General features: G+C 35.7%; 1 protein-coding gene across 7 annotated transcripts in view; it reads left to right on the forward strand.

The window, feature by feature from the left end:
• Positions 1–27393, forward strand: part of Ccser1 (coiled-coil serine rich protein 1) — a 1182362-nt gene that overhangs the window by 1055370 nt on the left and 99599 nt on the right. For 2 of the 7 annotated variants that reach the window (XM_045143124.1, XM_045143126.1), the window contains one exon: positions 9018–9137. The exons of the other annotated variants lie outside the window; for them this stretch is intronic. In XM_045143124.1, coding sequence (XP_044999059.1) covers positions 9018–9124 — 107 coding nt within the window. In that variant the 3' untranslated portion in view covers positions 9125–9137. Of the gene's footprint in view, positions 1–9017; positions 9138–27393 lie in introns of those variants that run through there. 7 annotated transcript variants of the gene reach the window in all.

A 27393-nucleotide genomic window follows, 5' to 3' on the forward strand; every position in this document is an offset into this window, starting at 1 on the left:
GATTAGTGATTTTGTTTCCTGAGCAATTGGGGTTATATTCAGAAAGTCATTACTTATGTCAGCAGGTTGAAGGGTTTCCCCTACCTTTTAATCTAGTAATTTTAGACTTTCAGGTCTGATATTAAAGTCCTTTATCCACTTGGATTTGATTCTTGTTCATGAAGAAAGGCAAGGTTCTATTTTCCTCCTTCTACATACAGATATCCATTTTCCAGCATCACTTGTTGAACAGGCTGTCTTTTCTCCCGTGAATATTTTTGGAATTTTTTGTCAAAATTTAGATGGCTGTAGCTACCTGGATTAACATGTAGGATCTGTATTCTGTTCCATTGATCTCCATGTCTGCCTTTGTGCCAATACCATGCTATTTTGTTACTATGGCTTTGTAATATGGCTTAAAATAGATATGGTGATACCATCAGCCTTATTTTTGTTGCTCAAAATTGTTTTGACTACTTAAGGTTTTTTTGTGCTTCCAGATGAATTTTAGGATTGCTTTTCTATTTCTGTGAAGAATTCCATTGGAATTTTAATGGAGATTTAATTAAATTTGTAGGTTGCTTTTGGTAAGATTGACATTTTCACAGTATTGATTTCTCCAATCCAAGAACATGGGATGCCTTTTCTTCACTTCCTTAGTTAAGTTTATTTAAGGTACTTTATTTATTTATTTATTTATTTATTTATTTATTTATTTATTTATTTATTTTGGAGGCAATTGTGAATGTGAGAGATTCCCTGATTTCATCCTTCACCCATTTGTTGTTTATATAGGGAAAGTTATTGATTTCTGTGTGTTTATTTTGGATCCTGCTATGCTAATTAAAGTGTTTATCAGCTCTAACAGTTTGCTGGTAGAGTCTTTAGAGTCCTTTATGTATAAAATCATAGCATCTGCAAATAGCAATAATTTGATCTCTTCCTTTTCAATTTGTAGCCCTTTTAGGAGTGTCTCTTGCCTTATTGCTATAGCTAAGACATTCAAAACTATGTTTTTTAAAAAAAAGTGGAGACAGCGGACACCCTTGTTTGTGAATTTAGTCAAAAAGCTTCAAAATTTTCCCTATTTAGCATTATATTGGCTATAGTTTTGTCATAAATAGCTTTTACTACGTTGAGATATGTTCGTTCTATTCCCAGTTTTTGTAATACTTTTACCATGAAGAGATGTTGGATTTTGTCAAATGCCTTTTTTGCATGTATTGAGATGATCATGTGATTTTTGTCCTTCAGGCCATTTATATGATGTTTCATATTTATCAGTTTGAAAATGTTGAACCATCCCTGCATCCCTGAGATAAAGCCAGATTGGTTGGGGTGAATAATCATTGTGAAACATTATTGTATTCTGTTTGCCAATATTTTGTTCAGAATTTTTGCATCTATGTTCATGAGAGAGATTGATCAGTAGTTTGGTAGTTCAGTAGTTTTCTTTCTTTCTTTTTTCTTTTTTTATTTTTTTTTTTGTCTTTTCTAGTCTTGGTATCAGGGTGATGTTGGCTTCATAGAAGAAATTCAGTAGAATTCTTTCCTTTTCTATTTTATGGAAAAGTTTGAGAAGGAGTGGTGTTAGTTCTTTCATGAAGGTCTGGTGAAATTCACCTGTGAGTCCATCTAGGCCTGGACATTTTTAAGTTGGGAGACTTTTTATAACTGCCTGGATCCCTGTATTTGTTATAGGTATATTTAAATGGCTTATCTCATCTTCATTTAATTTTGGTAGGTCATATGAATCAAGGAAAACATTTCTTTCAGGTTTTCGAACTTAGAAGCATATATATTCTTAAAGTATGTCTTTGTAATTTTTTTGAATTTCTTTGGTATCTGTTGTAATAGTACCTTTTTCATCTCTTGTTTTATTAATTTTTGTCTCTTCTCTGTTTCTTCTGGTCAGATTTGCTAAGGGTTTATCAATCTTGTTTATCCTTTCAAAGAGCCAACTCTGTTTCATTGGTTCTTTTGATTGTTTTCTTGGCTTCTATTTCATTAATTTTTGTCCTAATTTTTATTATTTCTTCCTGTCTACCTATTTTTAGTTTGTCGTTTTCTTCTTTCTCCTAGGCCTTAAAGTGAAACCTTAAATTGTTTACTTATGAAGTCTCTAATTTTCTTTATTATTATTAATAATAATAATATTGTTATTATTATTATTATTATTATTTTTTTTTAAATTTAATTTATTAGTTTTCTTTTCAGTAAATACAGGCAGTTTGGTACCATTATTTAGGCTCATCTGTGATCTATCCCCTCCCATTAGACCCTCCTTGTTATTGAAAATGGGTCGTGCATTGTGGATTTAGCCCCCAGTAATTAGTATGATAAATGAAGTCTCTAATTTTCTTTATTATTAATAATAATAATAATATTGTTATTATTATTATTATTATTATTTTATTTGTTTTTTCAAGATAGGGTCTCACTCTGGGCCAGACCGACCTAGAACTAACTATGCAGTCTCAAGGTGGCCTCTGACTCATGGGCAATCCTCCTACCTCTGCCTTCTGAGTGCTGGGATTAATAGTGTGCCACCACACCCAGCAAACTCTCTAGTTTCTTAATATAGGCACTTAGAGCTATCAATTTCCCTCTTATCATCATTTGATTCTATGAATCTATTGATTTTTTTCAATGACCCATTCATCATTCAGTAGTGTACTGTTTAGTGTCCATGAATTACTGTATGCTCTGTAGCTTTTCTTATTGCTGATTTGCAGTTTAATCCCATTGTGGTCAGATAGAAAACAAGGGGTTATTTCTATTTTCCTGTATTTGTTGAGATTTGCTTTGTGTCCTAATATATGGTCTATTTTAGAGAGCATTCAATGTCTTGCGGAGAAAAATGTATATTCTGCAGCATTTGGATGGAATGTTCAGTAGATATCTGTTAGGTCCATTGGTTCCATGACATCATTTAATTCAGATGTCTCTCTGTTTATTTTTTGCCAGGATGACCCATGAGATTGATGAGAGTGGGGTACTGAAGTCACCTACTACAGTTGTGTTTGGTGTTATCTGTGACCTTAAGTCTAATAGTGTTTGTTTGATGAAATTGGGAGCCCGCATGTTAAATGCATATTTGTTTAGGATTGTAATGTCCTGTTGGAATTTTCCTTTAATCAGTATAAAGTGACCTTCTTTATCTTTCTCATTGATGTTGGTTTGAAGTCTATCCTGTCAGATAATAAGCCAGCAACCCCCGTTTGTTTCCTGGGCCCACTTGCTTAAAATACCGCTTTCCATCCTTTTACCCTAAGACAGTGCCTATCTTTTATTGAGAGATGAGTTTCTTGGAGGCAACAAATTGCAGGATCCTGCCTTTTAATCCAGTCTGCAACCTGTGTCTTTTGGTTGGGCCATTGAGACCATTGTTGTTAGAGTTATTATTAAAAGTATTTATTTATTCCTGCCATTCTTCTTATTTTGTAGTGTTTCCTGTTTTACCTGTACTTCCTTGTTTTAACTGTTATTTGAGTGTGGTTTATTTTTTCCCTATTTCCTCCTGTTTGTGTTTTGATTTCTCTTCATCATAAAGAATTCCTTTAAGTATTTTCTGTAGAGGTGGTTTATCTGTCATAAATTCGGTTAGACTGTTTTTGTTTTAAATATCTTTATTTCTTCATCAGTTTTGATAGATAGCTTTGCAGGATAAAGTAATCTTGGTTGAAAGCTGTTATCCTTTAGAACTTGGAGCATATCATTCCAAACCCTTCTGGCTTTGAAAGTTTGTGTTGAGTAATCTGCTGTTATTCTGATGTTCTTGCCTTTGTAGGTGACTTGCTTTTTCTCTATAACTGCTTTCAATATATTTTCTTTGGTTTGAGTGTTTAGTAGTTTCAACATGGCAAGGAGAGGCTATTTCCAGGTTTTGTCTGTTTGTCATTCTAAAAGCTTCTTGTATCTGCATTGGCATCTCATTCCCAGTTTGGGGAAAATTTTATTCTATGATTTTGTTGAAAACACCTGTTAAGCTTTTGGATTAAATTTCTTTTCCTTCTATTATACCCTGAATTCTTACATTTGATCTTTTCATAGAATCCTGTATATCATGGAATTCCCATTCATATCTTTCTTTTTTTTTAAATTTAATTTATTAGTTTTATTTTCAGTAAATAAAGGCAGTTTGGTACCATTATTTAGGCTCATCTGTGATCTACCCCCTCCCATTAGACCCTCCTTGTTAATGAAAATGGGTCGTGCATTGTGGAGTTAGCCCCCAGTTATTGGTATGATAAATGTCTCTGCAAATCATGACCCAACATGTGACTCTGACATTCTTTCCGCCCCCTCTTCCGCAAAATTTCCCTGAGCCATGTTGGGTTCATTTTTGGTCTGCTTCAGTGCTGAGGTGTTGAGGGCCTCTGAGGCTCTGGCTCTCTGATTTGGTAGGAGTTGATTTTTCTCTGCATTGATCTCCTTCCCCTTTGTGCTGGTATCCAGTTCACAGGAAAACATCACCCATGCTTATTTCACCAGTTGTCCTTAGTTACAGTTGGGCCCCTTTTGAGGTATGTTGGGGCAGCTCTCTTCTTAGGATCTGCATCTATCTGAAAAAGAGAAGCAGATTCTCCAACAGAGAGTAAGTTAGCACCCGGAAAATTGAGATAACACTTACTTTTTTGATAGACACTATGGTAGGTTTAGGCCCTCTTACACCCCATGATTGATGGTAGCTTGATATTGTAGAGTGGGCTTGTGCTTGGGTATGATTCTGACTTGTTTCCCAGCTCCAGCTATGGGTCTAGTACCACTGAGTGGATCAGTTAGCCAAATCAAGAGCAGTTGATTCCTCACCATGGCTGTGTACCACTATTGCACTTGTGTGGGCATCACATCTGGTTATTTGTTGCTAATTAGGTTAAACAATGTGTTGCTTGGACAGATCTTGGTCGTTTCCCCCAGTCGCCTATGTAGCGCCTTCTGGCACTAGACACGCTGACTGTCTGGGGACTGACTCTCTCCTGGCTTCCAGCCATGTCATTCCATTTTATGCGTCAGCTGCGTATGGAGTCTTCAGCAATAGGGTCTTACCACTGGCCTTTGGTGGGTCATCAAGTACTCTGACAGAAGTCTGTCATTCCTCTCTAACTCTTGTATATTAGTTATCTTTTTCCTCAGTTTCTTAGTGGACACTGACCTGTAACCCCCACTTCCAGCTTGGGCCTACCATCCACAATGAGCTTTTGATCAGAGAAACCTACAAGGTTTCCCATTCATACCTTTCTGTTAGCTTTTCTTTCTCTTTATTGGACTGCATTAGTTCTGCTACCTGATCTTCTTGTTTAGATATTCTCTTCTCTCCTTCATGAAGGCTGCTGGTGAGACTTTCTACAGAGCTTTTTATTTGACTGGCTGTGTTCTTCAGAGCTAGGATTTCAGCCTTGTTTTTCTTCAGTTTTTCCATTTCCTTACTGATGTCTTGTAATTACCTTCTTATGTCATTAAACTTTCTTTCAAGAGTTTGTTTTCTTCTTTACTTTCTTCTTTGGTTCCTTTGTTTTCTTTGCTGATTCCTTTCATTTCTTCTTTGAGTTGTTGGAGTATAGTCATTTATTTGAAATCTTTGTCAAGCATATCATCTAAAACATTATCATTGGTTGTCATTATTTCTGATGAATTCATAATTTTTGGTGGGACGATATTGTCTTGATTCTTTGTGCTTCTTTCATTATAATGTAGTAACTTTTTCACCTTGAATTGTTTTGATGCTTGGGTTTTCTAATTATTTGCGGTGTTCTTAGATGTGGCAGTTCTCCTTTATGTGCTTTCAGGATTTGAGGTTAGGGTGGTAGGTGTAGTTCTTGTACTCCAATCCAGCCACAGAAGTAATCCTAGGTGTTGAGTTTGCTTGCTAAGCAATTATTCTAGTGGACTGGGTGTAATAATTTACTGGCAAATTCTAAACTTCAACTGAGCAATATACACATTCAATAAAAACCAGCACAGAGTATGCAATTGTGGGGATTAAAACAAACAGATATAAAGCCAGATGCACAAGGTGGCACATGCATTTAGAGTTAGTTTGCAGTGGCTAAAGGTCATTCTCTCTCTCTCTATCTGCTTCTCTTTCCCAAATAAGTAAATTAAATATTAAAAAAAACCAGAAGTTCCATTAATGTAAGAGAAATAGTACATTTTATTGCATATAAATATAGAATATATTTATGCCTTGGATACAAAGTAATATAACAGAATTTTTTTATTTTTACAATCTAAGAAGACATTAAAATTTCAATTACATTAGAGTTTGAGGTTTAGATTTTAACCTTTTATGCTGAATTTTATTTAAAATATCTCACATATTGGCAGCATGTGTCAAAGATGATAAGAAAAATATTCACAGGGTATTTACCAATCCTGCTGGGAACCCAAGAGAAACTAATTTGCACAATATTCCTTACTGTTTTGTAGAGGAAACAATATCATGTATGGAAATGAATCTGGTCAAGCTGTTATATTTCAAAGAAATAGAGATAATTAAGTTATCTAAAACATTCCAAATTATAAAAAAAATTTCATAAAAAGTTATATTAGAAAAGGTAGTATCTCTCCACTATTTAAGTTAACATTTGCCTAATGTGAACTAGATTATTATGTACTATTATCCTCAATTGAACAGGTACAATAAGAAGATAGCTAAATATACTATGTTAAATCTAATGTTTTCTATTATTTTAAATTCCTCTAAATGATAGTCATATTTTCCCAAGCTATTATGTGGCCTATAGTTTTCTAAGACTGGCAACTACCGGGGGGGGGGGGACCCTGTTTAGTCAAGAGGCTTTAAATATAGTACAGGAGAGAGACCAGTAAGTTTTAAAATGAAACAAGTAAACATGAAATCTGTTAACTAGTAAGTATTCCAAAGATTAAATGAAAATAATGTGATTTGAAAGCCAAAGAAAATACAATTTTAGTCTATAGTCATACCATCCCGAATATTCCCAATCTCCTCTGATCTTGGAAGCTTAGCAGGGTTGGACCTAGTTAGTACTTGGATGGAAAAATACAAATTTATAGTCCAATAAAAAATGAGCCAGATTTAAAGTACCCTGGATAATTCTGCTTAAGATAGGAGAAATGATCAAGTGTAAATACCGTGGGGCAGAAACATGAAAGTGTCTTTGGAAGATAAGGTATAAATCAGTAGAAAATGTAGTAGGAGTAGAAAGTGACCAAAGGGAAGACAGGAAAACAGAACAGAGTATGCAAAGATTTGCAGACCCGTAACTTTACTTTTGTTTTGTTTCGATATTTGAAGTAGGGGTTCTTTCTAGTCCAGGCTGACTTGGAATTCATTACATAGTCTCAGGGTGGCCAGAAACTCATTGTGATCCACCTAGTTCTGCTTTCTGAGTGCTGGGATTAAATGCATGTGGCAGCATGCCCAGCATAACATTACATGTTTTATCATGGGTAATATGTAAAGTAATTAGAGAATTGTTTACAGGTTTCCCATGATTATTTGGTCTTATAACAGTTGCTGTCTGAAGCCAATTTATAACCAACTTTTTCTTTTTTGTTCCACTAGAAAATTGCTTCATGAAGAAATTCATGATTTATCTTCTTCACTAATCTAAGTGTGAAGCAATCATAATAGCTATAATTTAGCATTATATACATTATCAAATTTAAATGGTCATATTAGCTGTTACAGTACTGACTAGATAAATGATGATGATAGATAGATAGATGATAGATAGATAGATAGATAGATAGATAGATAGATAGATAGATACTAGAGACTGGTATGACCTCTAACTCCCTTTGCTAATTATATAAAAAGAAAAAGAAAAACAACAACAACAAAAAAAAAATGAGCCTAACATTTTGTCCCTGTGTGTTGCTAAAGTGTGATTTACACTGACCACTTTTAGTGTGTCAGATTCATAAATTTTGTATTTGAACTCACAATTTTCCTAAATTTTTAGTGAATTTACTATACGTAGAAAGAATAGTAATACCTTTCTCCAAATTTGATGAGAAATCACATATAAAATATTTCAAAAGCTTTGTGTAGAATGGCTACTTAGTATATATTAGCAATAATAATTACCTTATATTACCATGTACTCTTATTAGTACTTCAGACATAAAATAAAATTTGTACCTTTGGTAATATATTTTATGAGATTATAGGACTATACACTCAGAATATTGTTGGATCACAAAATATGAAAATTTGCAATGCATGACTAATAAAAACATATGAACATTCATTAGTAAAACTCATTCATCTTAAATATTAAATGCATGGTTTCCTTTGTAGTGACAACTTTTAAAAAGCTGTCAATAAAATTTTGAGAGGTTTTACTTTGGCCAATAGGAAAAAAATTATTTTCCTTATGAAATAATAGTTTCTGCTGACCTTTAAGAAATTTTACAAGACTAGATTAGTCAATAGATAAATATAGTTAAAAAGACATTGGAGATACTAAAGATGGAATAATATACTGTTCTTTATTTGAAAACATTTTAAGTATTAAGAAAACTCAACTTTCTATACCTGTGAATTATAATAAAGGAGTACAATAAATCATTGCTTGCAGTTTTTCTTTACATAGCACAGCACTATGCCTCATGAGGTGGCTTCCGTTAGAAAACACAAAGTTGTGTTTCCCTGCTTGGAAGCAGTGTACTTCTGCAGGATTTTAGTATTCTCTTGATGTGTTCCCTTATTTAATTAGCACAATTTTATTCCTTCCTATGGGTCTGTTCTTGGCTAAAGTTTTATTGGAAGTGGGATAGCCATATATTAGTAATACATCATAGCTGAGTAGTGCAACAGATTTGTCAACACCAGGCAGTCAACACTATATGTAGGAAACCAAGACCAATGTAAGTGTCAACAAAGGGTAGAGGGAAATATACCCACAAGTATGTCGCTGTACGAATCCCGTGAAAACCTCAGTCAAAGTAAGCTCATGAACTGTGTGGAAGAATGCTTACTGAATTAATTATTAGCTGCTGAAATTTTCCTTTAAATGCAATTTCGACCTTTGTCTTACCATTATTTCCAGTGAGACGATACAACTCAGGTCCTTTGACCCACCCTTCAACTCATGGGAGTCATGAACACCCAAGAACCTTTCACGTGCAGAAATATGGACTCGCTCAAAAGACTTGAGTATGTTCACAGGGATGGTGAAAACTAGACATGGAAGGTACTGGGCTCAAATGTCATGTGACGTACATTCAGTTAGCAGAAGGAAATTATTTTATAACCACTTATCAGCTTAGTCATTCTTGATTAACTCATTCTGAAAGAAGGATGAGTTAAACACACTACATGAATATATTGCGTGAAGTATTAATAAAGATCATAAGCAATGGCAATAAAAATTATAGAACAGGGCTGGAGAGATGGCTTAGTGGTTAAGTGCTTGCCTGTGAAGCCTAAGGACCCAAGTTTGAGGCTTGATTCCCCAGGATCCATGGTAGCCAGATGCTACAAGGGGGCGCACGCATATGCAGTTCGTTTGCAGTGGCTAGAGGCCCTGGTGGGCTCATTCTCTCTCTCTCTCTCTCTCTCTCTCTCTCTCTCTCTCTCTCTCTCTCTCAAATAAATAAAAAAATAAACAAAAAATAATTAATACTATAGAACATATAAAAATCCATGAAAATTAAACAATTTGTTATTTATTGAAGGTTGAATGAGTCATTGAAAATTTAAAAAAAAAAATCAAGGTATTCCTCGAAATGAATGAAAACTAAAAAAACAACATACCAAAGCCTACTTAATAAAATGAAAGCAGTCCTAAGAAGATAGTTCATATCTCTAAGTGCCTACATTAAGAAATCTGTCCAATATAAAATGAATGATGTTATTATTGATCTTAGGCCTTTGGTACAACAACACCAACAACAAAGAACAACAACAAGAAAATAACACAAGCTAAACCCATTATTAGTATGTAGAAAGAATAATTACTATCAGAATTAAAATTAAGGGAATAAAAATTATAAAAATGTGACACAACCAACTGATGCAACAGTTACTTCTTGAAATGATTATGAAAATCAACAAAGATTTAGCCAAACTAACCAAAAGAAAGAGAGAGCAGACATAAATTAATTGAATTCAGGATGCAAAAGGGACCATAACAACAGATACTGATGAAATTCATAAAATTGTAATGACATAAACTAAAAACATATACTCCAAAATTGGCCATCTGATGGAAAGAACCAATTTTTAGATGCATATGACATCATACAGGTCAGATAAATAGCTTAGGTTTATAAAAGTAATGATATTGAAGCAATAATGAAAGATACATTGACAAAAAGGCAAAGCTCTGGTATATCACAGAGAAATTCTACCTGTTATTCAAAAGTCTAATACCAGGGGCTGGACTGATGACTCAGCAAGTAAGGTGCTGCCTGCAAAGCCTAAGGACCTGGGTTAAACTCCCTAGTACCCACATAAATCAATATACACAAAGTGGTGTATGTGTCTGCAGTTCATTTGCAATAGCTACAAGCCCTGGCATGACCATTCTCTCTCCCCTCTCTCTCTCTCTCTCTCTCTCTCTCTCTCTTTCTCCTTCTCTACCTCTCCCTCTCTGTTGCATAAATAAATAAATATTAAGGTGACAAATATAAAAAATAATCTAGTACCAATGCTTCTTAAACTATTTCATAACATAGGAAGGGAAATAAAACTACCAAAATCCTTTCATAAAGTCAGAATTATACCAAAGACAAATAAAGAAAGAAAATTATAGTCCCTTTGCATTGATGAACATAGATATAAAATTTATAAATAAAATTCTGGCAAACAGAATGCAGGAATACATTAAAAAAGATCATCCATTTTAATCAAGTTGGAGAGGCAGAGATGGTTCAATATATACAAAGCAATAAATGTAATACATTATAAAAATATGGCCAAGGATATAAAGCACATTTCAATTGATACAGAATAGGCTTTTGACAAAAATTCAATGTCTAATCAGTGAAGAAACTGGGAATAAAAAGTATGTTTCTCAATATAGTAAAGGCCATTTATGATAAAAGTACAGATAATAGTATACTCAAAGAGGAAGGACCTAAGCATTTTCTATGAAAGGAGACACAAGACAAGGTTTTCTACTTTCTATATTCTTATTTAACACATTGATGTAACTCTAAGCTACAGCAATACTACAAAAGAAGAAAATAAAAGACATATAACTAGGTAATGAAGAAGTCAAATTAGTCTTGTTTTCAGATAATTTGATTTTATAAATGAGGAAAGACTCCACCAGAAAACTTTTAGAAGTGATAAGTACTTTAAGAAAAGTGGCAGATTACAAAATTAAAATAGAAAACCTATAGTCTATTTATCACTAGCAACCAAGGTAAGGAAGAAATGAAGTAAGCACCTTCATTCAGAATTGCCTCAAAATACAATAACCATGAGGAATACACCTAGACAAGAAAGTGTTTTTTTTTTCTAATGAAAATTTCAAAACATATGATATATGTTGAGAATTTAAAAGAAACTAGAAGATGGAAATATTCTCCATGCTCAAGGATTTGTAGAATCAAGATAAGGTAAATGACTATCTCACAAAAATTAATCTACAGACACAATTCAATATAATTTATATAAAACCCCACTGCAATTTTCATGGAAATAGGCAAAACAATTTCAAATTCATTTGGAGTAACAAAATACCTATAAAGGCCAGAGCAACCCTGAGCAGAAAACATATAGTGAGAGGAATCACCATATGTAATATCGAGGTGCATTGCAGAACCTACAGAGCTATAGGAACAAGACCATGCTGGCATAGCAACAAACAAACAGGCAGATAATGGAGCCAAAAAAACAAAAACGGATTCTGAAATTAACTTGTGTATGTATAGCTACCTTATTTTTAATTTAAAAAATGTCAACAGTACTCATTGAAATTGAAATAGGAGAGATCATCAAATGGAAAAACTGGTTACCTGCATAGTAATCCTTTATTCTCACCATGCATAAGGTATATCACCTCCAAATAGATCAAAGTCTTTACCATGAGTCCTGAAACTCTAACACTGCTATATAATGTTTAGACATCTTTTCAAGATACGGAAAAGGTAAAGACATATGAGAAGGACTCTGCTTACCCACCAAATAAGGTCAGCAATTGACAAATGGGACCTCATCATATAAAAATAAATAAATAATAAATTAAACTTCTGCATAGCAAAAGAAAACAGTTAACTTGAGTGAAGAAACAGCCTATAGAATGGGAAAAAATCTTGACTAATTATACAACTGTCATAGTGCAGCAAAATTTTGGAGCTCAGGAAGGATTCTTCCAAACTTATGAACCCCAATTTTTGTACCTTATCCTATTTTTAACGAAGAATAAACAGACAAAATAAAAATAAAGTATGAGGGCTGGGTAGATGGCTTAGCAGTTAATAACTTGCCTGTGAAGCCTAAGGACCCTGATTCAAGGCTCAGTTCCCCAGGACCTATGTTAGCCAGATGCACAAGGGGACACATGCATCTGGAGTTCATTTGCAGTGGCTGGAGGTCTGGCATGCCCATTCTCATTCTCATTCTCTCTCTCTCTCTCTCTCTCTCTCTCTCTCTCCCTCTTTCTTTCTCTATCTGTAGCTCTCAAATAAATAAAAATTTAAAAAACTGTTTAAAATTATGAATTATCGAGTTTATTTATGGTAAAACCATAAATGGAGGGGTTTGTTTAGGGGAATTTGGAGTATAGGAAGAAGATGAAATAGTGTCACAAGCATATGGAAGATAATAGGGTCTATGGAGAGAGATTACCAAGAAAACACACTCATGTGAAAGGTACAGCTTCCATCTTGGACATCCCTATGGAAGAAAGTTAAACATAAATGATGATGATTTAGCAAAGAATAAATAGTGCAGGGAAAATACCAAAATAGAGACAAGGAAATTCGAATGAGAACTGGGTTAGTATAAAGTGTTACACCCATGGTTACCCCAAGTTTAGAGAAATTTTACAGGTAGCAGGCTCAGAGTTTAGAGGAAATTTCCATGTGGTATGTCTAGAGTGTTAAGGAAATACAAACATGGTAGACTCAGAGATCAGAGGAAGATCATACATGTAATTAAAGTGAAAAGTTGCCACAAAGCATAAAGCAGAAACAAGCAGAAAACTACACAAAGAAGCATTGTCCTCTCTACTTAGCTTGTTAAGGGGAAAAACTGACTTATGTGTCCAGAGATCACAGGGCAAGGAGAGATGGGGAAAAAGGGACAAGCCTTGATAGTTGATTGAAAATGTATTATTTGTTTACTCATGTATGTTAGGGGAAGACTTAATTGGCTTATCAAGTTAAAGAGTCTTACCCTAAGGGCCAGCTCACCTAGGTAGTGTGCTAGATAGGAGGCAACAGAGGGTGCTGTAGCTATTGTGGTTTAAAATGTATCAGGAGATCGATGCCTGCCCAAGTGGGGAGACATCTTCGGGTTCTTGTTGGGCTTGTTTCCCTAATTGAAACTGCCTAAAAGAAACTAGCTTTCTTTTGAGTCTCTTTCATTAGGATTAATTCATAGAATATACAAGGAAATCAAAAAATTAACCACCAAGACAGATAGTTCAATCAAAAAGTAGAGTAATCAAGTAAAAACAGAGTTTTCAAAAGAAGCAATACAAATGGGCCTTTTAAAATGTTTTCAACATCTTTAACCATCAGAAAAATGAAAATTAAAACTAACTTGAGGTTCAATATCATCCCTGACATCAGCTTTAATCATGAAAGTACATAACATCAGACACTGGGAAGGATTTGAGAAATGAATAAACTTATTCACTGTTGGTAGGAGTATAAACTGGTGCAGTCAGTATAGAAGCTGTGAAAATTTGTTTAGAAGACAATAGACCTACTTATGATTTAGCTATGCAATTACTTTGCATAGTCCAAAAGGACTCCTTACCCTCCTCCAGAGATAAGCATCTCTGTTCCTCATGTTTGCTGTCACGTTCCTCACAATAGGAAGGAAGTGAAATCAATTGAGATGTCCATCAGTGGAAGACAAATGAAACTGTGAAATCAGCCAAGATGACCATCAGTGGGGAATGGGTGAGAAAGTATTTGAAATCTGGAAAATACATGGAAGTGGAAAACATTATAAAGTGAGGTAACTCAGGTGCAGAAATACAAACCCTACATGTTCTCTAACATATGTATACCCTAGCTTAGAGCATTTATATTTTTGTGTCATAGTGGGAGTGATAATGTGTCCATGGTAGGAAACTAGAAAGAGGTCCAGTGAGAGGAAAAACAAAAGGGCTTCATGAGAGAAATATAGGGGAGCTTACAGATTTTAAGTGAGATGAAAATCAAAGGAGGAATAGCAGGGATAAGAGGATGAAAGTCAGATTTGGAGACAATGAGATCAGGGAGAATAAGGAAAGAGCTAACTAAAGCTGAGTACATGTATTAATAAAAATAAAAACATGAAAATAAAAGTAAAAACAGTGTCTATTTTATAGAAACAGACAAAATATGTAACTACTCTGGTGGTCACAGGTGACGTGGCCATGCTGCCTTTCTAGGGAGTAAACAGGAGGTCTCTATCAAGTTTGTGAGGAACAAATTTCATCTTTCCTTCTCTTCAGATATCACTGGATGCGCTTGAAGCTTAGCAATTTAGGCTTTTTGCCTAAAACTTACTGGGTACAGACAGATCTGTCTGAGATGATGGACAGCCAGGATTAATGTTCCTTCTAAAAACAGCACCTTTATTTGTTTTTGTTGTTGTTGTTAGGTAGGGTCACAAGCCTATACTAACCTAGAATTCACTATTTCATTTCTCAGGGTGGCTTTGAACTCATAATGATCCGCCTACCTTTGTCTCCCAAGTGCTGGGATTAAAGCTGTGTGCCACCATGCCAAGCCTTTTTTAAGTAAAGATACAGTTGATGATGTCCATTGATGCTTAGTGTAACATTTGTCAGTAAGAATTTCCATCTGGGCAGACTTTTCATGAAGAATTTTTCTAATTGACAGAAGAGAAAACAGAGCCAGGTGTAGTGGCACATGCTTTTAATGTAAGCTATTCAGAAGCAGAGATAGAAGGACCACCATGAGTTGTAGGTTAGCTAGGACTCCAGATTCACCTGGCCAAGAGTGAGATCTACTTTGAAAAAAAATGGAATATAATTTTAAATGAGGTAATTTTTTGTTTTCAGACATTTTCTATCAGTTATTTTATGAATCATTCCAGAGAAAGTAAATTTGTAGATTTAAAAAAGTATATGATGATCTTAGAGAACAGCTGTGTTTTGGTACACTGAATAGGCAAAATAGCAACAAAAATGACAGATATAGGAGTTTGTATTCAACATGGTATCAGTTTTTATTTTATTTTTCTTTGTTTTTTTAATGATTTTAGTTTTTCTAATTTTGTAATATTAGTTTCAGTAGCACCTTGGCAATATTAAGAACAAATACAAATACAGGATGTTCAACCATTTTATGTATGGGTATGTGCTGTACCATTCATGGGGGACAGTTGTGACAGCAGGAGCAAATATAAGCTGTGGACAAAATAGAAGCCAAGTAACTGGTTCTGGTATCCTCAACCCCAACATTTAAGAGATATCACTCAAGGAGACCTGAATTGGTTTAAAAAATAAGAACAAATCAACATTGATGTGAATATTTCTTTATATTACTTATCAATGTTCTGTGCTATAAAACTAAAAATGAAACCATTTCATAATACAGATAACTGAGTTTTACCTTTTGGAATTATCTACTCAAGGATTCATAAAAAGTTGATATTTTTAAAAATAAACATTAAGCTCTTAAATAATGTCCTCATTTGGCTACTGAAAACTGAAATGTCCACGTATCTTCTTATTTTCATTGTACTATTCTAATATAACTTTTGAGAAGAAAACTCACTGATTAGCATTGATTTCCTGCAAAGTCATCATGAATGTTAATTTTTCAAAAGAATTCAGAGAAAACATGAATCTCAGAAATATTGAATATTAGTAGAAATAGCTGTTTGTGACTGTTTTTATTAAGTATATAATTTGTGTAGACACATCATGTGTTGGTACCATCATTTCCCTCCCACATGCCCCATTTTGCTGAGGCCCTCTCAGTGGGATTCCTGTAATCCCCATGGGGCTGTGGGTTATGAGTTGTGAGATCAACAGTCAGAAATTGTGGAATGCCTCAGGATATGCCCTGCCAAACTGTGGCTCTTACAATCTTTACACCCTCTCTTCCACAAAATTCCCTGAGCATGGTGTGTGTCTTTTAAGTCTTCTTTACACTTCTGGAATTCTGCTTTGGTATGTGCAGAGTATCCTCAGTGTCTGTCTCCATGACCCTGGCATAGGTTGTCAGGCTCTCCATGGAAGCATCACTATTGCTTATCTCATCAACTTTTCTGCGGTTTCACCTGTCCTGTGCTGATGTGCAAGAGGCAGTTTATATCTTCTGTTCTCATTGCCTTCTGGAAAAGAAAAACAATCTCCAACAGAGAATGAGGACAGCATACGTTAAATGGAATGATCATTGCTAATTTAGAGAGATTTTTGATGTAGCTAGCCCCTCTTTTGGACAATTACTAATGGGAGATTGTTATTGGAGAGCATATCTTGGTCTCCATAGGATTTTGCCCTGGTTCCCAGGTCTCCTATCCAATGAGAAAGCCATTTGTTACCCACCAAGGCTGGGTGCCTCCATTACGCAAGTGTGTATGCCTTGTCAGGGTGGTGTTTTTCAATAGTAGTGTCCCCTGATTTCTCATGATGTTGTTGGTTGCTTTTCCCCCAGAAGCTAATGTAGCATTTTCCAGCACTATAAGGGCTAAACATCCAGAAAATGACTTTCTTCCAGATTCTAGCCAGACATATTGGTGTTCTGTGTTGTGGGCATGTGGTATCTTCAGCAATAGTGCCTTATACCTCAGTTAGATAATCAAGTGCTTTTACAAAAGACTCTCTTGTTTTGGGGACCTCATAGGTGTCTCTCATCAACAATTAATGAGAGTTACAGGCTAGAGCCTTTTTTTTTTTTTTTTTTTTTTTTTTTTTGAGATAGGGTCTCACTCTAGCTCAGGCTGACCTAGAATTCACTATGTAGTCTCAGGTTGGTCTCAAACTCAGGGAGATCCTCCTACCTCTGACTCCTGATTACTGGGATTAAAGGCGTGTGCCACCACATCCAACGTCTAAATGTTCTTTTTTTTTTTTCCTTTTCTTTTTTTTAAATTAGATATGGACATGTTTTGTATGTAAACATCACAGGTTGGTACTAACCTTTCCCTCCTTCCTGCCTCTTTTCTGAAGAGGCCTTAATCATTGGGGATGCATGTCAACCCCATGGGGATTGTAGGTCATGCATTATGGGTGCAGAAGTCAGTTATGGGGAAGAGGCAATATCTCTGTGCAAAATGTCCCAACTTGTTGCTCTTTCCACCCCCTCTTCTGCAAAATTTCCTGAGCCATGCTGGGAGAATTTTAAGTCTACTTCAGTGATGGATACTTAGGAGCATCAGTATCTCTGGTTTGGTAGGTGTTGAGTGTCTTCAGTATCATTCTCCATCACACTTGAGCAGATATCAGCTTCACAGTGAATGAGTGTTCCTATTTCTCCATAGCCTTGCCAACATTTGTTTTCATTTGGTTTTTAATGTTTGCTATCCTTTTTGGGGTGAGGTTCAATCTCATAGTTGTTTTAATTTTCATTTGTCTAATGGTTAGAGATGTTGAATATTTTCCTAAGTGTATGTTAGCCATTTACAATTATTCCTCTGAGTTCTTTGATATTTTTTTAATGTTTAGGTTTTTGAGTTCTTTGTAGATTCTAGATATTAGGCTTCTGTCAGTGGTATAGTTGACAAAGATTTTCTCCCATTCAGTGGGTAATCTACTGGCCCTGCTTATGGTATGATTGTCTGTGAAAAAAGCTTTTTAGTTTCATGAGATTCTACTGGTTGAGTGTTTAATTTCCTTGGCTACAGGGGCTTTGTTCAGGAAGTCTTTTCTGAGTCCTATATCACGGAGAGTGCTTCCCATTTTTCCTTCCATCTCTTTTTTGAGGTATTATTTCAATTCAAATTCTGAATTTCTGATGTTTCTTGTAGCTCATTATTGCATTTGATCATGTCTTCACATCTTCATTAAACTTAATCAACCAGTTGCTGAGTTCTTCCATTTCTTGACTTACCTTCAATTTATTCATATCTGTTTGGAAGGTTCTAACATTTTCTTCCATCAAGGTAAGCCTATTGTAAAAGGTTGAATGTTCTAGGAGATGATTCTGTTCAATTTCATTTATATAATTGTTGGTTCATTGACAGCTTGCTTCAAGTTCAGCATTTTTTTAATCTCTCATTCATTTTGGGAATGAATTTTTGTTTATTTCTCTGTGATTTCATTGGAAGCTTCCATAGTAGGTCTAATCTAGTCATCCTTGGTGGGTATCTCAGTTTTCAGACATTCTTCTTTCTTTCTTTCTTTCTTTTTTTTTTTTTTTTTTTTGTTTTGCATTGTTGTCTACCCATGTTAGGAAGACTCTTTATTTTATTGAGGAGCAAAAAAGTGTTTATCCTTTGGCCTGTTCACCTTCTGACTCAGGTGAACAGGGATGTTGGTACCTAGTGTCCAGTCAAGATACCAGAGCAAAAAAGGCCTGATTCCATAGCTCACACAGGGGACAGGCCTCCTTGCCCAATGAAACCTACCAGGACCAGGGGACTAAGAGGAGCAAGGGAACAGGGATCTAGCCTACTTCATCTACTTCATGCTGTGCCTGTGACACAGACCAGTGCAAGCAACCCAGAATGGGGAGGTGGGAGGCATCCTGATACAGGGGTCTGGCCTTCTCATTCCAGACTATTGTGCCTGCCCACACACTAACCAGGAACTCAGACCTGGGATGAGGTGGGAGGAGCCCAGAAATGGGTCAGGCCTACTCACTGCAGACCACTGCACACACACTGAAGGTGCAAGCAACTCAGACCTGGGAAGTGGGAGGAGTATAGAAATAGGTCCAGCCTGCTCACTCCAGACCTCTGTGCCTGCACACTCTGACTGCACAGAGAACTCCCCAAATATTTCAGTGTTATGCTTCTTCCCACGCACTCAAGTGCCCATCTTTCCAGATGGTGCCTTCATATTCCTGTTGATGGTTATATCTTTTAGTCTACTATCCATGAGAAAGGTTTGTATGGTACCAATTTATTGGGGGTTTAGTTTTGTATGTATCTACCCCTGCCCTCCCATTCCATTATCCTCCCCTCAAACCCTTTTATCTATATTTTTCTGGACCTCCAGTTGCCTGTAAGGTGTACCATTGACTTTGGTCAACCACAGGTCAGGGAGAATATGCAGTGTTTATCTTTCTGTCTTGTGTGAGTTTGTTGAATATAATTTGTTCCAAGCCCATCCACTTTCCTATGAATTTCAATATGTCATTTTTTTTTCATACTGCTGTGTAGAATTTCATTTTGTAGAGGTGCCACATCAATATTACCATTAGACAAATTATGGGCACCTGGGCTTATTCCAGTTCTTAGCTATTATGAATTGAGGAACCACTACAAACATGTTAGAGTAAATATCTGCAGTGAAACATGGAACATCTAGGGTAAATTCCAAGTAGAAGAACAACTTAGTTTGTTGGTAACTCTGTTTTCACAAGTCTCTATAATTATTTCCATACTGGTTGTGCAATTTTGGATTCCCAAAAACAGTGAATGAGGGTCCTTCTTTCCCCACATCCTGGCCAATCTTTATGTTAGTTTATTATTTAATTATTGCTATCAAGACTGGAGTAAGGGGGAGTCTCATAGTTATTGTAATTTCATTTCTCTGATGGTTAAAGATGCTGAACATATCCTTAAGTGAGTATTAGCCTTTTGTATTTCTTCCTTTAAAAAGTCCTTATTAGTACCCTGCCCCATTTCTTTGAGTGGGTTGTTTAATTTTCATTGCTTTGTGTTTTGAGTAATATGCAGATTCTATATGTTAGGGCCCTTTCAGAGGTCTAGTATTGTTCCATTCTTCTGGTACTCTATTGCTTCTGTTTATGGTATGTCTGTGCAAAAGCTTTTTAACTTCATGAGATCCCACTGGTTGAGTGGTTGTTTAATTTTCTGGGCCACTAGGGTATTTTTCAGGGAGTATTTTTCCACTCCTATACCCTAGAGAGTTCCCCCTATGTTTTCTTACAATGTATTAAGAATTTCAGGTATTATATTGAGGTCATTAATTCATATGGAGTTGATTTTTGTGCATGGTGAGATGAGTGTGTCTACTTTCACTTTTCTGCATATAGTTATTCAATTTGTCCAGTAAGATTTGTTGAAGGTTTTTTTTTTTTTTTTCCAGTGTATGTTGTTTTTTCCTTTGTTAAAGATCAAATAACTGTAGTTACTTGACCTAAGGACTATGTCTTTAATTGTGGTCCATTTGTCTATATGTCTTGTTTTATTTGTTTATATTTTTGCCAGTACCACCACTAGATGTGTTTCTTTTGTTGAAGGTATGTTTGGATTTCCAAGGTCTGCTGCCATTCTATATGAATTTTGAGATTATTTTTTCTCTTTCTGTGAAGAAAGATATAAGATTATTATTGTTATTGCATTGAATCTGTATATTAGTTTTGGTAGAACTGTCATTTTCACTGTCTTAACCAATATAAGAGCATGGGAGTATTTCCATCTTCTCAAGTCCTCCTCAATTTCTTTCTCCAGTGCTTTTATGTTTTCATTACATAGGTCTTTCCCATCCTTTGTTAGTGTTATTCAAAGGTATTTCTTATGGCTATTGAAAACAGAAAAGCCTATCTTATTTATTTATCTGTATATTTGTCTTTTGTGTATAGAAAGGCTACTGATTTTTGCATGTTAATTTTGTATCCTGTATTTTCCTGAAGGAATTTATAACCTTAAGAAGATTCATGGTGGAGTCTTTTAGGTCACTTATGTATAGGACAATATCATCTGCAAATAGTGTTAACTTGCCTTCTTCCTTTCCAATTTTTATCCCTTTTACTTGTTTCTCCTGTCTTATTGTTTGGGTGAGGACTTCTAGTTGTATGATGAAGAACACTGATAAGAATGGGCACCCCTGTCATGTTCCTGATCTCAATGGGAAATCCTTGAGTCTTTCCCCACTAAATATGACTTGGGATTTAGGTGATTTGTATATGGACTTTTTAATGTTGAGATATAAGCCCTTCATGCCTAATATCCCCAGTACTTTGATCTAGAAGTGTATTTTCCTAAGACCTTGTCTGATTCTATTGAAATGATCATGTGGTTCTTGTGCTTAAGTTTATTTATGTGTTATATTACACTAATTGATTTCCATATGCTGAAACATCCTTGCATCCTTGGGATGAAATCTGCTGATGTGTTATTGAATTTGGTTTGTGAGGATTTCATTCAAGACTTTTGCACTGAAGTTCAGCAGATATATTGGTTTATACTTTTTTTTGTTGTATCTCCATCTGGTTTTTGGATTAGAGTGATGCTAGCTTCATGGAAGGTGAAGGGTGGGGGGCTGCCTCTGAACTCTGATCATGGGAAACAGATTGATAAGAAGTGGTTTAATATCTTCAATGAATATTTGGCAGAATTTGGCTGAGAAACCATCTGGTCCTGGACTTTTTTTCAGGGAGTTATTTGTTTTAATTACATTTCCAATATTGATGAATTAACAGGGCTGTTTAGGGGATTTATCTGTTCTGAATTTAGTTTTCGTACCTGTTGCATGTCTAGGATTTCATCCATTTTTTCTAGATTACCCAGTTTTGTGTAGTAGAGGTTTTGTATGTATGTATTAATGATTCTTTCAATTTCATTGATGTCTGTGGTGACCTCTCCCTTTTCATTTCTAATTTTGTTAATTTGAGACTTCTTTGCATTAGCTATGGATTTATCAATCTTACATATTACTTCCAACGATGAGCTCTTATTTTCATTATTTTTTTTTGTTTTCTTAGTTTCCAATTCATTAATCCTTGCACTTGTCTTAATTATATCTTTCTCTCTGGAACTCTTATGGTTGAATTGTTCTTGATTTTTTAACACCTTTTAGGTGGGTAGTTCGATTGTTAATTTGATATCTGTCAGGCTTTGCCATGAAAGCATTTGGTGCTGTGAATTTTCCCCTTAGTATTGCCTTCATTGTGTCCCATATGTTTTGATATATTGTGTTATCAATGTCATTCAGTACTAGAAATTTTACAATTTCCTTTTCATTTCTTCTCCTACCCATTCCTTATTTAAAAGTGTGCTCTTCAGTCTACAGGAGGTAGCATAATTTCTGTTGTGTTATGTCTTTAATTCAAAATGGTAAAAAAATAATTTTAACATCATAAGACTACTCTCATTTAGACATTTCTAATTCACAAAGTATATAAAATTTGAAAATGTGTATACATATAGGAGTTTGGTAAAGATGGTGTCTGCCTAACCTCACTTCATCTCATGAGGAAGGAAAAGCAAGATAAGATTCAGGAATATTTTTTAGGGGTTTGCTGATTCTAGTAGGCTTCCAGTGGGAGGGTGTGGAGGAGAAAACAGGGAATCCACTGAATCCCATGCTCTCAGGCAGCGTAACATTATCCCAATCCACTCAAGGAGCCAACCTAGCTGTAACCCCAGCAGGAGGTCCCTCCTTTACTAACTGCAGGCTGAGTGGACCCAAACTAGCAGGCTAGGTCCTCCTTCCTAGGATTTCCTGCCATTTCGCAGAGCTCCATAGGCACGAATGCCATCCCACTTGTTGTTCCTGTCCTAGCCTTGCTGAGCCCTGCTTGAGCAATCACCATCACAGTCACCATTCTGGCTCTAGCCTTGTTGGCATTGCATGATCGCTGTCACAGTCACTGTTCCTGCCATAGCCTTGCTAATCCCCATACATGTGATCTCTGTCTCAGTCTCTGATCCCACCCTAGCCTTTCTGAGCCCCTAACTTGTGATCAATGGTCCACTCACTGCTGTCCCTGAGGACGCCTGAACAGGGACCCTGGCCAGCAGCCCAGTGTCCCACCCTAGCCTTTCTGAACCCCACACACTGTGCTAGCACATTTGCCAACCCCCCATTCCAGCACCGAACATGGACTAAGCCAGCAGGCCAGTGTCCCTGCCCTAGCCTTTCTGACCTCTGCGCTATCTATCCCACTAGCCACTGCCCCCTTAAATCCCCAAACAGGAACCCAGGCTAGTGTCTCCTCCTTAGTCTTTCTGAATTCTGTGGGTGATCACTGTGACACTTACCACCCCTTCCACACCACAGGCCAGCAGGCTAGCATCCCACACCCTAGGATTTCAGAAGCATTGTGATGGGCAGACAACAGCAAAAAAAAAAAAAAAAAAAAAAAAGTAGAACAAAAAAATCAGATGCAAGTAAATCCAGATAGATTGCCCATCCCACAATGAATGTCTCTAATAAAAATACAGAAGAGATAATAGGATCAGAACCAAAAATGAAGATACAAACTATGCAAGCTTGGCCAAACAAATAACAGAACTTGTAGAAACTCAACAAAGGACCAATAATTACATGAATGGTGTGCTTGCTAGATTAAACCTAAAAGAACCAGGAAGGGTTCCAAAGACAGTTAAGTGCTCTGAAGGAGAGCAACAAAAATAAAAAGAGGACCTTGGTAATCAGCTGGTTAAGCTCAATGAAGAGATTAAAAAAATGCAAGGATGAACTGAGCGAAACATTAAGAAAAATCAGAAAATGACAAGAAAAGGGAACTTAACAGAAGGTTGGAAACCATACATAAAAAAGTAGTAGAAAATAGGAACAAATTGAACAAGCCCAAAAATCTACAGGATCTGTCAAAATATAGAGTCAGTGTGGAGGATAGAAAGTCAGAACTGGAATACAAAACAGGAGAAATAGTTCATGGATCCAAAAGTTTCAATAAGTTCAAAAATTTTTGTGAACAGAACATGAGGGGAATATCGATACCCTTAAGTGTCCTAACATTCACATCATAGGAATACCAGAAGGTGAAGACATACAATACAGGCATAGAAAACTTATTCAACAAAATTATCGAAGAAAAATTTACCATTCTCTCCAAAGAAAGTCCCATTAAGTTACAAGAATCTAGTAGAACTCCAGATAGACAGGACCAAAGGAAAAATTCACCAAGACATATTATCATTAATACTCTGAACATCAATCACAAAGAGGAAGTCCTAAAGGCAGCAAGGAAGAAACAACATGTTTCATATAAAGGAAACATCAGAATTACTTCAGAGTTTTTTGTTTGTTTGTTTTTAATTTATTTATTTATTTGAGAGCGACAGACACAGAGAGAAAGACAGATAGAGGGAGAGAGAATGGGTGCGCCAGTGCTTCCAGCCTCTGCAAGCGAACTCCAGACACGTGCGCCCCCTTGTGCATCTGGCTAACGTGGGACCTGGGGAACCGAGCCTTGAACCAGGGTCCTTAGGCTTCACAGGCAAGCGCTTAACCACTAAGCCATCTCTCCAGCCCACTTCAGAGTTTTAAATGGAAACCCTAAAAGCCAAAATGCCCTGTAGTGGAACACTACAAAGTCTAAGAACATATGACTTCCAACCCAAATTACTCTACCAAGAAAAGTATCCCTCATAATAGATGGTGAAAGAAAAATTTTCCATGATAAAACTCAGCTTTACAACTCTATGTACACAAAGCCAAAACTACAGAGAGTACTTTAGGGAGTGCTCCACACAGAAGATTCAAATACCAACCTCAAGTGCCTATGAGAAGCAGATCACAATAACCAAACTTTAAGAAGGCACAAAACCTACAAAGGGCAAGAAAACACCAAACCACATAAACCACAACAGTATGACCAGTATTAAATCAAACCTCACATTTATTACCCTAAATATTAATGACCTTAAATCACCCATAAAGTTTTATAAGTTAACAGGGTGGATAAGAAAATTAGACCCCTCAATCTTCTGTCTTCAAGAAACCTACCTCACCACCAAAGATAGACACCTCCTCAGGGTAAAAGGTTGGAAAATGATATTCCAAGCAAATGGAAATAAGAAACAAGCAGGTATAGCTATACTTGCATCAGATAAATTAGACTTCAAGCCAAAAATAATCAAAAAAGACAACAAAGCCCACTTCTTACTTCTCAAGGGAATGATCCAACAAGAGGATATCACAATCATTAATCTTTATGCACCAAACAAAGGTGCATCACAATTCATAAAATAAAACCTACTTGACAATAAATCAGAAAAACCCACCAACACCATCGTATTTGGGAACTTCAATACTCCATTTTCAGCGATAGATAGATCATCCAAACAGAAAATTAACAGGCAAGTAAGACAACTCAACAACACCATCAATTAATTAGACCTAACAGGCATCCATAGAACATTCTACCCCAAATGCACAGATTACACATTCTTTTCAGCAGCCCATGTAACCTTCTATAAAATAGATCATATACTGGGTCATAAAGCCTGCCTCACTATATTTAGGAGGACCGACATAATTTCTTGCATGGCATTAGATCACAATGCTGTATTGTTAGAAATTAACAAAAGAAGCAGCAGTAATACAACCAACTCCTGCAAACTGAACAACACACTCTTAAACAATAAATGGGTAGTGGATAAAATAAAAAATGAAATTGAAAAATTTATAGAAATGAATGACAATGAGGACACAATGTACAGAATCTTATGGAACACAAGGAAGGTGGTCCTCAGGGGAAAATTCATGGAATTAAATTCCTTCATATCAAATACAGAGAGATCCCAAGTCAATAACCAAACCATACACCTAGAGGCATTGGAAAAACAAGAAATATCTAATCCAAAAAGCTTCACATGGAAAGAAATAATTAAGAAGAGAGCAGAAATTAATGAATTGGAAACTAAGAAACCAATTAAGAAAACTGATTAAACAAAGAGCTAGTTAATTGACAAAATCAACAAAATTCATAAATCCCTGTCCAATTTGATCAAACAAACAAAAAAAAAAAGGAAAACTCTAATTAACAAATTTAGAAATGGAAAAGGAGAGATCACAACAGACATAACTGAAATTGGGAAAATCATCAGGACATATATCAAAACCCTCTACTCTACAAAACTGCATAATATGGAGGAAATGGATGAATTCCTAGATATTCTACCTACCAAAGCTAAATTCAGAGCAGATTAATCTCCTAAACAAACCTATCACAACCATCATGGTTGAAAGGGTGATTTAAAAAAAATCCCTAAAATAAGAGTCCAGGACCAGATGGCTTCTCCAGTGAATTCTATCAAACCTTCATGGAAGAAGTGAAACCAATTTTTCTCAAATTGTTCCACACAATTGAAAAACAAGGAAAGCTCCCCAACTCCTTCTATGAAGCTACTATCACTTTAATACCAAAACAAGGCAGAGATAGCATAAGAAAAGAAAACTAAAGGCCTTGTTCCCTGATGAACTTAGATGCAAAGATACTGAACAAAATCATCACAAACTAAATTCAACAGCACATGAAAAGCATTATCCACCTGAAACAAGTAGGCTTCATCCTAGCAACATAGGGATGGTTCAACGTAAGGATATATGTCAATGTAATACACCACATAAATAAGCTTAAACACAAAAACCACATGATTATTTTCATGAGCACAAAAGGCCTTTGACAAAATACAACATCACTTCATGATCAAAACATTGGAGAGAATATTCATTGACAGTCTATATCTCAACATAATGAAGGCTATATAAATGGGGAGAGTTTGAAGGAATTCCAATTGAGATCAGGAACAAGACATGAGTGTCCACTCTTAACTCTGCTCTTCAACAAAGTAGTGGAAGTACTAGCTTAAGCATTAAGACAGGAGAAAGAAATAAAATGATACAAATTGGGAAGGAAGAAGTTAAGTTATCCCTCTTTTCATACAACTCAATTCAATACATAAGTGACCAAAAAACCTCCATCTCAATTCTCTTAAAATTGATTATCTCCTTCATTAAAGAAGCAGGATGCAAAATCAATGCACAAAATCAGTAAAATTTGTATATGCAAAAGACCAATATGCAGAGAAAGAACTAAGTGACATTGTCCCATTTTCAATAGCATAGATAATAATAAAATGCCTTGGAATAACATTAACCCAGGAGGTGAAAGACCTTTACAATGAAAACATAAAAACATTCAAGAGGGAAATTGAGGAGGACTTGAGTAAATGGAAAGACCCCCCATGCTCCTGGATAGGCAGAATTAACATTCTTAAAATGGCAATCTTACCAAAAGCAATATATAGATATAATGTAATACCAATAAAAATCCCAATATCTTTCTTCACAGAGATTTAAAAAAAATAATCTCAAAATTTATATGGAATGGCAGAAGACCTCAGATATCCCAGCATATCTTCAGCAAAAGAAACACCTCTGGAGACATCACCCTAACTAAAGC

The sequence above is a fragment of the Jaculus jaculus genome, chromosome 2, assembly GCF_020740685.1.
Source record: "Jaculus jaculus isolate mJacJac1 chromosome 2, mJacJac1.mat.Y.cur, whole genome shotgun sequence".
In the NCBI taxonomy this organism is placed as follows: domain Eukaryota; kingdom Metazoa; phylum Chordata; class Mammalia; order Rodentia; family Dipodidae; genus Jaculus; species Jaculus jaculus.